This window comes from Typha latifolia, chromosome 2 (assembly GCF_019914945.1).
Source record: "Typha latifolia isolate L0001 chromosome 2, TyphaL0001v2, whole genome shotgun sequence".
Classification (NCBI taxonomy): Eukaryota; Viridiplantae; Streptophyta; class Magnoliopsida; order Poales; family Typhaceae; genus Typha; species Typha latifolia.
This window is the reverse complement of record NC_133087.1, coordinates 14,177,748-14,191,216: the sequence shown is the minus strand read 5'-3', so window position 1 is coordinate 14,191,216 and position 13,469 is coordinate 14,177,748. Positions and strand designations below refer to the sequence as shown.

Here is a 13,469-nt window from a genome sequence, read left to right as displayed (position 1 = left end):
ATAATTGGAGAGGGCATGTACTTTATGAAGTATGAGTCCATAAAATCGAGCTCTCCCCCTAAATATCCTTTTCAAGCCAAAGGCCCACAAAGCTCCACCCAGGCGTCACAGCCTAAGATATCCTTAACCATGCAATGCCAGTCACAAGCAAACCCCTCTCCCCTCTCCCTCCAAAAAAGCCCTCCTCCCCCCCAACCCCCCTTTACCACCACCATAAACAGCTAGAAACCAATTACAAACCATCCTGTCCCCCCCACCCTCATCACTTCACTCACCTTTTACAAAGCTTGGAAATCCTCCCCAGCCAATAGGATTCCAAGCCCCATCCTTCGCAATCTCCCCACCCGTCCCCACCTGGTACGAGAGATAAGCACATACATACACAAATCTCTCTCTACGTTCCCACCAAGGCCACGTGTCCTAGGTTCAACCATTGGAATCTCCACAAGCTCACTCTCTCCACACAACCCACCCATTCCAAATACTATAACTCCTCCTCCCTTTTCAAGTTTTAGTGGAAGAGGGGGGCAGACAGTAGAGAGAGAGAGAGAGAGAGAGACCATCTCTCATCAATCTTTGAGCAATTCACAAAGGCTAAATTTAGGTAGGATCGGAAGGACCAACTCCGTTAGAAAATTTTCCAATGTCTTCCTTGTTGTCTACTCCTTTCACCGTCCGCAATTCTACAAGAACCGATCACCTCTCCTCTGCCTCCCAGAAACACGCATTCCTCCACTCTTTTCTGCCCAGAAGACCTAGCCGCGCCGCCGCGTCGCGATGCGGTTCGAGAATCCGGTGCGCAATCGCCGGGAACGGGCTCTTCACTCAGACCAAACCCGAAGTCCGCCGCATTATCCCCGACGGGAACGACCGGGGGCTTCCGAGGGTTAAGGTGGTATACGTCGTCCTCGAGGCGCAGTACCAGTCCTCCCTCTCCGCCGCGGTGCGCGCCCTCAACGCCGAGCGCCGCCACGTGTCGTTCGAGGTGGTGGGGTACTTGGTCGAGGAGCTCCGCGACGCGAGCATCTACGAGGCCTTCTGCAAGGACTTGGAGGACGCGAATGTCTTCATCGGCTCGCTTATCTTCGTCGAGGAGCTGGCGCTGAAGGTGAAGGATGCGGTGGAGAAGGAGCGCGATCGGATGGACGCCGTCCTCGTCTTCCCGTCGATGCCGGAGGTGATGCGGCTCAACAAGCTTGGGTCTTTCAGCATGTCGCAGCTCGGGCAATCCAAGAGCCCCTTCTTCCAGCTCTTCAAGAAGAAGAAGCAGTCGGCGGGATTCGCCGAGAGCATGCTCAAGCTTGTCCGGACATTGCCGAAGGTCCTCAAGTACTTGCCCAGCGACAAGGCCCAGGACGCCAGGCTTTACATCCTCAGCCTCCAGTTCTGGCTCGGCGGTTCGCCGGAGAACCTCCAAAACTTCTTGAAGATGATCTCTGGGTCTTACATCCCTGCTCTCAAAGGGACCAAGATCGACTACGACGACCCAGTTCTGTTCTTAGACAGCGGAATCTGGCATCCATTGGCGCCTTGCATGTACGACGATGTGAAGGAGTACTTGAATTGGTACGGAACGAGGAGGGACGCACATGAGAAGCTTAAAGACCCAAATGCGCCGATCATTGGGTTGGTGCTGCAGAGGAGCCACATAGTCACTGGCGACGACGGCCACTACGTCGCGGTGATCATGGAATTGGAGGCGAGGGGCGCGAAGGTGATACCCATCTTCGCCGGCGGGCTGGACTTCTCCGGGCCGGCGGAGAGGTACCTGGTCGACCCGATCACTGGCAAGCCGTTCATCCACGCCGTGGTGTCGCTGACCGGGTTCGCGCTCGTCGGGGGCCCGGCGAGGCAGGACCACCCGAGGGCGATCGAGGCGCTGAGCAAGATCGACGTGCCGTACATCGTGGCGTTGCCGTTGGTGTTCCAGACCACGGAGGAGTGGCTGAATAGTACGCTCGGCTTGCATCCTATTCAGGTAGCGTTGCAGGTGGCGCTGCCGGAGCTCGACGGTGGGATGGAGCCCATCGTGTTCTCTGGCCGTGATCCGAGAACAGGCAAGGCGACTTATTTCTTATTCCTTGATGCAATTTTGTTACTCTTTTACCAATGCGTATGTTTTGATCTTTCGTATTGATCATAGGAAAATCGCATGCGCTGCATAAGAGAATTGACCAGCTGTGTACCAGGGCAATCAGATGGGCTGAGCTGAAGAAAAAATCAAAGGTATTCTCCCTGCTTTTAGCTTTCTTTATTGCTTTTTGTAGACTATTTGCAGCATTCTTGCTTAGAATTTTTATTCCATTCTCCTTTCAGAATTTCATAAACGAACTTATAACATAGTTGCTTACATAGGCGTGAACAAATCCAAGAGAGATAAGTGCAAGATTTAGTATATTATGCTTGTAATTTGTCCTTCTTCCTGCTTACTTCTTGTTTGTTATAATGCCTGTGCTACGGTAGGACTGCCAATTTGTCTCATCTTTTGTTATCAGTAGTTATGTTGAGGAATAGATGAATCATAATCCAATTAGGTGCCAAGAATATAAGCCAAATAGGAGTAGACCAACTTACTGGAATCAATTTGAACCTCTTTATCATATATCACTTCTTCTTAGTTTTATTTGTTATTCCTTGTAGAAGTAAACATCAGTTGTAGTTGCTATTAAAGAACAAACATACAACTGAGAATATCAATTGTATGGAGTAATCTACTCTTAAGTTTGTTGTTTGATGTTCTTGTAATTCTTCTACAAATGTAGCGTAGACTGCAATAGATGCAAAATTATATAGCGTCGCTTTTGTTTGCTAAACTAAACTGTTACTTGATCATGTGGAGCAGGAGGAGAAGAGAGTAGCAATAACTGTCTTCAGCTTCCCACCGGACAAAGGCAATGTGGGTACAGCAGCCTACTTGAACGTCTTCTCTTCCATCTTCTCTGTTCTCTCTGACCTCAAGAAAAGTGGATACAATGTTGAAGGCCTTCCTGATACTCCCGAGGCCCTTATCGAGGATGTGATCCATGACAAGGAGGCTAAGTTCAGTAGTCCTAACCTCAACATCGCCTACAAGATGAATGTCCGCGAGTACCAGTCCCTCACTCCTTATGCTTCAATGTTGGAGGAGAGCTGGGGCAAACCCCCAGGCAATCTCAATTCAGATGGTGAAAACCTCCTTGTCTATGGAAAGCAGTATGGCAATGTCTTCATTGGTGTGCAGCCAACCTTCGGATACGAGGGTGATCCAATGCGTCTCCTCTTCTCAAAGTCAGCTAGTCCTCACCATGGCTTTGCGGCTTACTACTCCTTTGTTGAGAAGATCTTCAAAGCCGATGCCGTTCTGCATTTCGGTACTCATGGGTCTTTAGAATTCATGCCTGGCAAGCAGGTCGGCATGAGCGATGCATGCTACCCTGACAGTCTCATCGGAAACATCCCTAACATCTACTACTATGCGGCAAACAATCCATCGGAGGCAACCATTGCGAAACGCAGGAGTTATGCAAACACCATCAGCTACTTAACACCCCCTGCTGAGAATGCAGGGCTTTACAAGGGTCTCAAGCAGCTCTCAGAGCTAATCTCATCTTATCAGTCACTCAAAGACACCGGACGTGGCCCACAGATTGTGAGCTCAATCATCAGCACTGCCAAGCAGTGCAACCTCGACAAAGATGTGAGCCTGCCGGAAGAAGGGGAAGAGCTCTCAGCCAACGACAGAGATCTTGTGGTTGGTAAAGTGTACTCCAAGATCATGGAGATAGAGTCTAGACTTCTACCATGCGGGCTTCATGTCATCGGTGAGCCTCCTAGCTCCGTTGAGGCAGTGGCCACATTGGTGAACATTGCTGCCCTTGACCGTCCTGAGGAAGGAATATACTCATTACCGGGAATACTAGCGGAGACCGTTGGAAGGAACATCGAAGACGTCTACCGAGGAAGTGACAAGGGTATCCTCGCCGATGTCCAGCTTCTGAGGGAGATTACAGACGCATCTCGTGGTGCCATATCGACTTTCGTAGATCGGACAACAAATAAGAAGGGGCAAGTCGTTGATGTTGCCGAGAAGTTGACGTCAATGTTCGGCTTCGGCCTGATGGAACCATGGGTGCAGTACCTATCCAAGACCAAGTTCCTGAGAGCAGACAGGGAGAAGCTGAGAACATTGTTTGAGTTCTTAGCAGAGTGTTTGAGATTAATTGTGGCGGACAACGAGCTAGCTAGTTTGAAACTAGCCCTTGATGGCAGCTACGTGGAGCCAGGCCCAGGCGGCGACCCAATTCGGAACCCGAAGGTTCTCCCCACCGGCAAGAACATCCACGCCCTCGACCCTCAGTCCATCCCGACTGCCGCGGCAATGCAAAGCGCGAAGGTAGTGGTGGACCGGCTGCTCGAGAGGCAAAAGATTGACAACGGGGGGAAGTACCCGGAGACAGTGGCTCTGGTGCTCTGGGGCACTGATAACATCAAGACTTACGGCGAGTCCCTGGCTCAGGTTCTGTGGATGATCGGTGTCAGGCCGGTTGCTGACACTTTGGGCCGAGTCAACCGTATCGAGACGGTCAGCCTCGAAGAGCTCGGCCGGCCTCGGATCGACGTCGTCGTCAACTGCTCCGGCGTCTTCAGGGACCTCTTCATCAACCAAGTATGCTCAAATCCACAAAGTACTCTTACATCCATATCTGAACATTGATAGAACTAATATGCTCAATTCTATATGGTACAGATGAATCTGCTCGACAGGGGAGTGAAGATGGTGGCGGAATTAGACGAGCCGGAAGAGCAAAACTACATCCGTAAGCACGCAATGCAGCAGGCTGCCGAGCTCGGCGTGCCTATTCGCGAGGCAGCGACCCGCATATTCTCCAACGCCTCTGGCTCCTACTCCTCCAACGTCAACCTAGCCGTCGAGAACTCGTCGTGGAACGACGAGAAGCAGCTCCAGGACATGTACCTGAGCCGGAAGTCCTTCGCGTTCGACTGCGACGCCCCGGGCGTCGGCATGACCGAGAAGCGCAAGGTGTTTGAGATGGCCCTGAGCACCGCCGACGCCACGTTCCAGAACCTCGACTCGTCGGAGATCTCCCTCACCGACGTCAGCCACTACTTCGACTCCGACCCGACCAATCTCGTCCAATCCCTCCGCACCGACGGCAAGAAGCCGAGCGCCTACGTCGCCGACACCACCACCGCCAACGCCCAGGTGCGCACGTTAGCCGAGACCGTTAGGCTGGACGCAAGAACCAAACTCTTAAACCCAAAATGGTACGAGGGAATGATGAAGAGTGGATACGAGGGAGTGAGGGAGATCGAGAAGAGGCTGACGAACACCGTGGGGTGGAGCGCCACGTCAGGGCAGGTGGATAACTGGGTGTACGAGGAGGCGAACACCACCTTCATCGAGGACGAGGAGATGAGGAAGAAGCTCTTGGAGACGAACCCCAACTCGTTTAGGAAGTTGGTGCAGACCTTCTTGGAGGCGAACGGGAGAGGCTACTGGGAGACCTCGGAGGAGAACTTGGATAGGCTGAGGCAGTTGTACTCCGAGGTGGAAGACAAGATCGAAGGGATTGAGAGGTGAATATAGTTTGATTGATCTCATATCATGGTGTTTTGGATTTGGATTGATCTCTTTTAATTGATCTGTGTATCATTTGTGCTTCTAATATATGATTATGTAAATTGGTAAAAAGGATATGAGAAAGAACTTCATGTACTGTAAAAAAAAAAACTTGGGCTATATAAGTAAATTTCATTTCTCGGCGATTTTGAATTTGGAGGAACAAGTGTTTGCAGGAGTAAATGTCTGACTATCCTAATCTGTGTACATATATTGATCGCTCATTGAGAATTACATATTGGAAGCCCATATTATCTCTAATTAGGTCTTTACGGCGACTTTTCAAGCAGAGTTGTCCTCATCAAATAATTATCTATCCAAATAGTTACTTAATACTAAAATCAAAAAATTATTTACCCAAATAGTCACTAAATACCTAAATAGAGCATATTTTAGGCACATTAATTGTCATCTCATACACATGATATTTATTTATATATATAGCACTTCACTTGGCATATGTCAGTGTTAATCTGTGCTTAAGCCTCAGTTAAAGTTGTAGTACTACAGTAGTAAACACATCGTCTTGATATAATATGTTGATATGCTCAGTAGTTTTGACTTTAAAATATGACACTAAATAGTTTATCTTTTTTCAGCAAGGCCTATGAATTGGCAACTAAAGCGTCAGTAATAAACCTATTTATGTTTCAAGTTTGAAGATAAGGAAGGTTTTTGAAACCTTTCCCTATCGATCGTCGTGAGATAAACCCTATCCGAGTGGTGTGACCTTGTTCCTACTTTAGAGAGTGTTTTTCTGTAGCTTCGTGCTATATTGAGACTAAAAACTTATCTCTCAAACTTTGACGGACAATTATTTTTTTAGTTAGACGAGGGTCAAACCTCTTAATTGGGATATTAAAGTTAGAGATATAAGAGTGGAATGATATAGACCTAACGGTACTAGATAGACATAGAGTGAGAGTGTCTTTGCAGACACCAGTAGCTCATAGTGTGGATGTTCGCGTCGGCACTCAGTATGAGTAGTGGTTATGATGATGAACCCATGACTGAAGTACTTACTCTATGGTGACAAACAATCAATTAATTGTTCGTCAAGCAATGAGTAGACGATTTTACTATTAGAGTTTACTCTCCCTCCTATGGTCGTTTACTTTGGATGAATATAAGTGACTGCTGTTGAGCTTTGTATGGGGTATGATGGGTGGATATTTGGATATTGAGGGAAGCCAATTGGCATAAGAGTTGATCCGTGCTAGATAATATAATTAAACGTGTCTTATTTTATATAAGTTAATGTAATATTTATGTATTCATGCACTAATCATTTTGAGTATAGTTGTATACATCATATCATGCTATAAAAGTTCTTATACACTAATATGTCAACGATAGTTGCCATTTGCTAAGCACTAAACTCATCCATATTTTATATATGTTATAAATTGAGTGTTGGCATAGTGAGAGTATTTTTGAGCAGTTTACTTAGTGAGGCGCTAAGCCTTTTTGTAATACTTATTTAATAGTAATACTGAAAATAGATATATTCTTCTTATTGTATTATTTTCAACATATACTCTTGTATTCGAAGACTCTACATGCTTTTGTACTATTGATAGATTTTTTGTGATCTACGAACTCTATTATTGTTTTTACTTTTTTATCTCCGACATTCATATAGGTCTCACTTGAGAGTAATTTGGTGTGTTTCAATTTACACCCAATCTTATAAATATTTACTATTCAACTCATGTATTTTGGTTTCATTAATTTTTTAAATCACAATTCCTAAATAGATTAGTTAAATTAATTATATATGTAAACTAACATTTATATCCATAACTAAGCAATTATTTAAGCAGGTCAAGTGTTACCTTGTTATCCAATCTCTCTCTCATCCTCTATGTCACCAAATCCACCCACACCCACCTACTATCTCCCAGCTATCTTACATATTTTCCTTTCCCTTTTAGTTTTTTTTCATCTCTTCACTCTTACCTCACACCACCTCAACTTGCAAGTATTAAGAACTTCATCGGAGAATCTCGTCGAAAAAGACCATCTCGATTTTTGGTGCCCACGAGTTGAAATGGATGAGAGATGAAAAATGTGAGTTTAATAGAGGTCTAGGAGAAGATAGAGGAGATTAAGAAGATGACGATGAAGTGCTTTTAAAAGTGTTTTTGAGTCGTCATTAAATAAATAAATAAATAAATAAATGCTGGAGTCTAGAGATAAATACCCGATAAGGTAGCGTGTAAACAAAATAAATCTTATAGTTAGTTTTGATAAATTTTCCTGTCATTTATTTCCCAATCTTAGTGAAGAGAGTTCTATAAGCTATACCTCATAACATTACAATCTATTAGTCTGACAATATAATCTAGAATGCCAGTTGGTAACTGAAACAGCAACGGAGAAAAAAGTTCAGAACAAGTCTGAAGCAATTGGTTTCATTGATTACATTGAATAGGACTGAAAGACAAAAGAAACAGAAGACAGGGTGGTGGGAACCCTAAATTTGGGGTTATTTTGTCAGGGTTGCAAGTGGTAGGCACAGAGAGCTTGCAAATTGGCCCACTAATACCCAACACATCAACATCCCAGGATAGACTTCACTACTGGAAAGCTCATTTCTTTAATTGAACGGAATCCAATACAATTGGCAAATCTAGATCACTGCAGCCAGATATTGAAGGCCTAATTACCTATTCTTGTTCAAAGTAGAAACCAATCAGATCAAATCTAACACCTGGAAGAGATCCCATTGATCACCACCTCGTTAGTTAGGTTTTTAATATATTTTTTATTGTTTCAGAACAAATCTGTGTGCAGATGAGATCTTTTATTTCAGCTCAGATAAAACCTACAGAAATTATTAAGATATAGAAATAAAACCGCAAGAAGTCTTAAAACATTCAAGGCTTTCTCACCTCGCTAGCCAATTGAGTGTCATTTTTAGGATGTTAATTTGATCCATGCCAACGGTAAGGGTGTACACAAACTAATGAACTATTGATCCAGAAGGCCAGCAAGCATGGATCTAGAAAATTAAGTATGGCTGCAGACAGTAGTATTAGGATATTATTAAGTTCTACTTGATCCTACTTTTCTGCTAAACACTGTCACTAACAGCTGTCATATAAAAGGTTAAAAGCTATTAATATTTCTTGGTTCCTTTAGTGAAAATAAATTGGTGTATTTATATTTATGAGAATATCTTTAGTATTCACAGTAAAAATATAAAATTGTCTTCCTCTACTCTTACTTCATTGTTTTCATAAATTTAAATTATCCAGATGATATTTTCAATCCATATTGATATTTATATGTTGGGATATATATATATATTTTTTTTTTCAATCCATATTTTAATAAAAACTTGGGATAAAACCTAATCAGATCTACCAACAATTTATGCACCGTTGAAAGTCTGACTAAGAAGGACGGCCTAACTAGGGTTAAATAGAAGAGGAAAAGAAATTAAGAAATGGTTATTTAAGAGGGAGCAACCTTTGTCCTTATCTCTCTATGAGCTAGTGCATGACTTTTACCAAATTCCCAATAGCAAGTGACAAAAATCTAAGCACTCAATTATCCCAAGAAATGAACTAAGGGTTTCTTCTTCTTTCTTTTTTCAATGTTTACCCCCTCAAAATTTTGTATTTATGTGAGTACCTTATAAAACCTACTACTTTTGCATGGGCGTCGTTTCTAGTTACTTTCTGATAACTCTACGTAACTCTAAAGCCTTAAAGTTATGTGTTATTTTACTGTTAAATAGATTAAAATCTTAGAACTCATATAAATAAATAAATAAATAAGGGATAGTAGAGGGATTTAGGATGAACGGAGTACCAATTAATGACTGTGTAAATGGATTAACAATAGATAATTTGCACAAACTAATGGGGAAGGAGTCACCTAGCATGGCATGTGCAATAATTGAAGAGGTTGCAGGGAGAAGGAAGAAGAGAACACGGTTTAGGAAATCAAATTAATCTCAAACACTAGCAATAGCACTAGCACTAGCACTAGCACTAGCACGTCTCTCCAAGTCCACACACACCTCCATCTGGCGGAGTCGTCAAAGATACATACAGCAGCAGCAGCATGGATATCTGCTTCCCTCCACATGCTCCTGCCCTTACGCATTGCGCACATTATTATTATTTTTTAATTTCCAAAGAATATTTGCATATGACACCCTATGTTTTATCCATTTCTCGATTCGAATCCTACATCTTAAATTCGTAGGCTAACTGTTTGATAATACAGAATAAATGTGGGAGTAGTTTTAACATTATTTATCGGAATTAGAGCCTCATCCAGTTATAATCATAAAAGAAAATGCAGGGTTCTATTTGCAAATTGTAGGACAAAGGGGTTGAACCAAGAATTTGTTTTAAATACAGGGGGGTAAATACAATTTTTTATGAGGAAAAAAAAAAAGGGAACGGGAAAGCAACGTAATTAATGATCCCCAATAATTAGAAAGCAAAGTACACTCCCCCTTTCTGTCCACCATCCCCTCTCTCATCTACCATTTCCCATTCCCAACACCTCGGCTTGCTAATCGTACATGAAACTTAGTCTCACCCACCCAAATATTTCTCTCCGTTCAACCCCCCTCCCTCCTCCACTCATCTCCTTCTCTCTCATGGAAACTCCACCACCCTCTCCGATCACTACGTGAGTGAACAAATTAAGCAAACGATGGGCAGGTCAAGAGATCACGGCTACGGCGGCGGCGTCGGCGGCGGCTCTCCGAGAGACGCCTCCTCCTCTTCCTCGTCCTCGGACTTCGAGTTCACGGTGTCTCTCTCGCCGTCATCGAAGAGGCTATCCTCCCAGCTCTGCCCGGCCGACGAGCTCTTCTACAAGGGTCAGCTCCTACCCCTCCAGCTCTCCCCGAGGATCTCCATGGTCCGCACCCTCCTCCTCTCCTCCTCCTCTACCTCCTCCTCCTCCGACACCGCCACCTCCTCCTCCCGTGACTCCAACGGCAGCACCTCCTCCTCCTTCTCCGCCGACCTCCTCCTCCTCCCCACCGACTCCGACTCCTCTCGTCCCTCTTCCGTCACCGAGGAAGAATATTCCAAACTCTCCTCCTTTCCCTCCACCGCCAAACGCCCCAAGTACTACTTCTCCTCCTTCGCCACCCGCTTCTCCTCCGTCTTCCTCCACCGCGGCGGCAGCAAGAAGGACTCCTCCGCCCCCCTCGACCTCGACGCCAAGAAGCCCAACTCCGCCAAGGAAGTCATCAAGAAGTGCGTCAAAAAGGTGAAGCCTTTCTACGACAAGCTGAAGCAGAGCAACATCCAGAGCTCCCCTCCTCCTCTGCCCCATAATAACAACACCACCACCAAGAAGACCTTCTCCTTCTCCATCCGCAAGGAGAAGCTAACACCCACTTCAGCTACGACCACTAAAAAGCACGACGACGACGACGGCGGTGTGCTCCGCCACCGGAGAGGCGTCTACATTCACTCCAACTCCTTCTCCGGCAACCTCAAGTTCCCCCGGAAGAAGATGGCCGCCGCCAGCTGCCCCTCCTCGATGCGGTCGTCGCCGAGCCACTCGGGCCTGCTCTGCATCGGCGGCGGCGGCAGCGGCGGCTTCCCGGATTTGTTACCGCCGGTAGCCTCCTCGCCGCCGTCGTCCTCGTCGATGGAGGAGCTGCACAGCGCGATTCAGGGAGCGATCGCACACTGCAAGAGCTCAATGATTCAGGGGAGTCACAAGAAATCTCCGCCGGCGGCGAGCAACGGCGACGAGGAGGTGCATGCGTCTTGATCATGACTAGCTTAAATTACTATCTTCTAGTGTGTTAATTAATTAAAAAGCTTGGGGAAGTGCATGGCTGTGGGAAAATGATCAAATGCTGCTTTGCTACATGTACTGCCATACTGGCTGTTGATTTCTTTCTAAATTTTAGGTTGGTTGGACAGTTCTTCTTTGGTTTAATTGCTCATCATAATTTTGATTACTTCACCAATCTAAACTTCCTCATAAACTTATTCCTCCAAGTTATTCAACCCGGATCTATATAATTAAAGCTAAAATATGATGATAAGATCAGTAATTTATTCTAAATTAAACGGCTCAACAGATCAACATTTTTATATTAATATTTGATGTTTTGTATGCCAGGTAAAATGTGAGGGTTTAAAAAACTCCATAATATTTTCTTCTTCCACACCCAATCCACCAAATAACTAGCAACCAATTCCCAAAAGTGATCACCAGAGGAAGAGAAAGACCTAACTTTTAGGAAAAGAAGGCCACTAAATATCTACACAGCAGTTAAAGCGGCTCTGGTGGTTGTACTCTTTAACATCCAGCTCATGATCATGATCATTTACGGCAGGGAGAGATCTCGGTTACGAACGTTGACTTTATATTTTCATTAAGCTCTTTTTTAAATGCTACGATAATTAGATACCACATAAACCATGAAATAGTAAACGTCAAACTTCAAATCGAGAAATTAAACTCCCTCTCGAACAAGTTAGGCATCACATCGGTCAGATCAAAAATAGAAAGGATCACTTTAATCTATGCTTTTATATCGTTATATTGATGATTGGGATCGTATTGCATATTGAGTCGAGACGATTATTATTTAAAGGAAAGGAATCTTTGGCATCGTCTACTGTGACTGATTAGATATAAAAGTTGGATCTCATTGTATCTAACGTATTGCTTTCATGCATGTGTCAAACAATTACCGGATAATCCGATGATATTTTGTGCAATATTTATTTGACGTTCGAGTTTTGAGTGTTCAGATTAATTCTAAATTTTATTTCAGAATAAATTTCACTATTTAGAAGAAGAGAAAAAAAAATTTGAAATTAATTGATGAGGAGGTCCTGTAGACAAAGCTGTTGCATTATTCTATGCACCAAAAAAATTCCAACCAACAACCATCGATCTTTTATTCTTGTAAATAATCTGAATATCTATTAATCCATTATTTGTGGATCTAAGCACAAGAGATTCCACCTCTGCATGGCAACCGACATATATGAAAGGCAAAGAAAGGAAACAGGAAACGAGGTCAGAGTAGCCGTATTTCTCGGTTTCGGTTGTCTTCTTGCTTCGCCGAGGAGCATGGCGTATGCAAGAGGGACCACTAACACATGAACATGCTTCTTTTCTTTCTGTGGGATCTAATTCAATTCAATGGGCTGATGTTAGATGATTTGGGGGCATTAGCACAAATAGCTTAAAAGGACCAAATCATCCCTTCTATTTTGAGAGGTCCTCAGTGATAAAAATGCCAGCGCCACCCATGTCTACGTGTCAAGTAGCACCACCGGCCCCACTTTACCTAATTCTTAAATTGAATGTCCACGCGTCGTCATAAGGGTATCGTTGGCCTCTACGACCATTTTGAGAGGTAGTGTTCATTGGCTTCCAAAGACTCCATAGTACTCAGAAGCAGTAGGCCATGTCCTCCAGTGATACGTGAGAGCTAAGTGTGAGATGATTCATATGTCGAACTTGCTGGAAAGCCAAACCGCCATCGCAAATGAGCATGATAGAAGTAGATGTTCAGCAATCTCTTAACTTTCATGGAATTCCGCAACTTAGTAGGCTGGCTCGAGGAGGTGGAAGCCATTGGCGAGTGCTCTTTAGGCTGTTCAAAGTTTAAACAGGTTCGTATCAGTTTGTCCTGCTAATCAACAATCTATCTGGTTGAGGTAAATTGAGAGCTATCGTGAGCTACATGGGAGGGGAGGAGTTAGTTGGTCATATTCCAATTTCAACTCGATTCCCGCTATAAATAATTTCCTTTGGCACTAAACCTAAAGTTGATAGGTAATTTTTCCAATGACCGAGAAGGTTATGGATCAACTCCAATTCTATCATCGTAAGATTT

The 13,469-nt window shown here is 44.3% G+C and overlaps 2 protein-coding genes across 2 annotated transcripts; both read left to right on the top strand.

The window, feature by feature from the left end:
* The first annotated feature begins 507 nt into the window (after nucleotides 1-507).
* Nucleotides 508-5,786, top strand: LOC140781694 (magnesium-chelatase subunit ChlH, chloroplastic). Its single transcript, XM_073127793.1, has 4 exons — nucleotides 508-2,057; nucleotides 2,144-2,226; nucleotides 2,843-4,645; nucleotides 4,727-5,786. The coding sequence occupies exons 1-4, from the start codon at nucleotides 644-646 to the stop codon at nucleotides 5,579-5,581; spliced, it is 4,155 nt and encodes a 1,384-aa protein (XP_072983894.1). The 5' UTR covers nucleotides 508-643; the 3' UTR covers nucleotides 5,582-5,786.
* Nucleotides 5,787-10,075: 4,289 nt separating this feature from the next.
* Nucleotides 10,076-11,548, top strand: LOC140782656 (probable membrane-associated kinase regulator 1). The gene has a single exon (XM_073129353.1). The coding sequence runs from the start codon at nucleotides 10,298-10,300 to the stop codon at nucleotides 11,375-11,377; it is 1,080 nt and encodes a 359-aa protein (XP_072985454.1). The 5' UTR covers nucleotides 10,076-10,297; the 3' UTR covers nucleotides 11,378-11,548.
* The last annotated feature ends 1,921 nt before the right edge of the window (nucleotides 11,549-13,469 follow it).

Bases quoted from the DNA above. Each gene is read 5' to 3' on its own strand.
- LOC140781694 (XM_073127793.1), top strand. From the start codon at position 644: ATGTCTTCCTTGTTGTCTACTCCTTTCACCGTCCGCAATTCTACAAGA. The intron at 2,058-2,143 runs GCAAGGCGACTT...TATTGATCATAG, and splicing joins TGGCCGTGATCCGAGAACAG to GAAAATCGCATGCGCTGCAT. The intron at 2,227-2,842 runs GTATTCTCCCTG...CATGTGGAGCAG, and splicing joins AGCTGAAGAAAAAATCAAAG to GAGGAGAAGAGAGTAGCAAT.
- LOC140782656 (XM_073129353.1), top strand. From the start codon at position 10,298: ATGGGCAGGTCAAGAGATCACGGCTACGGCGGCGGCGTCGGCGGCGGC.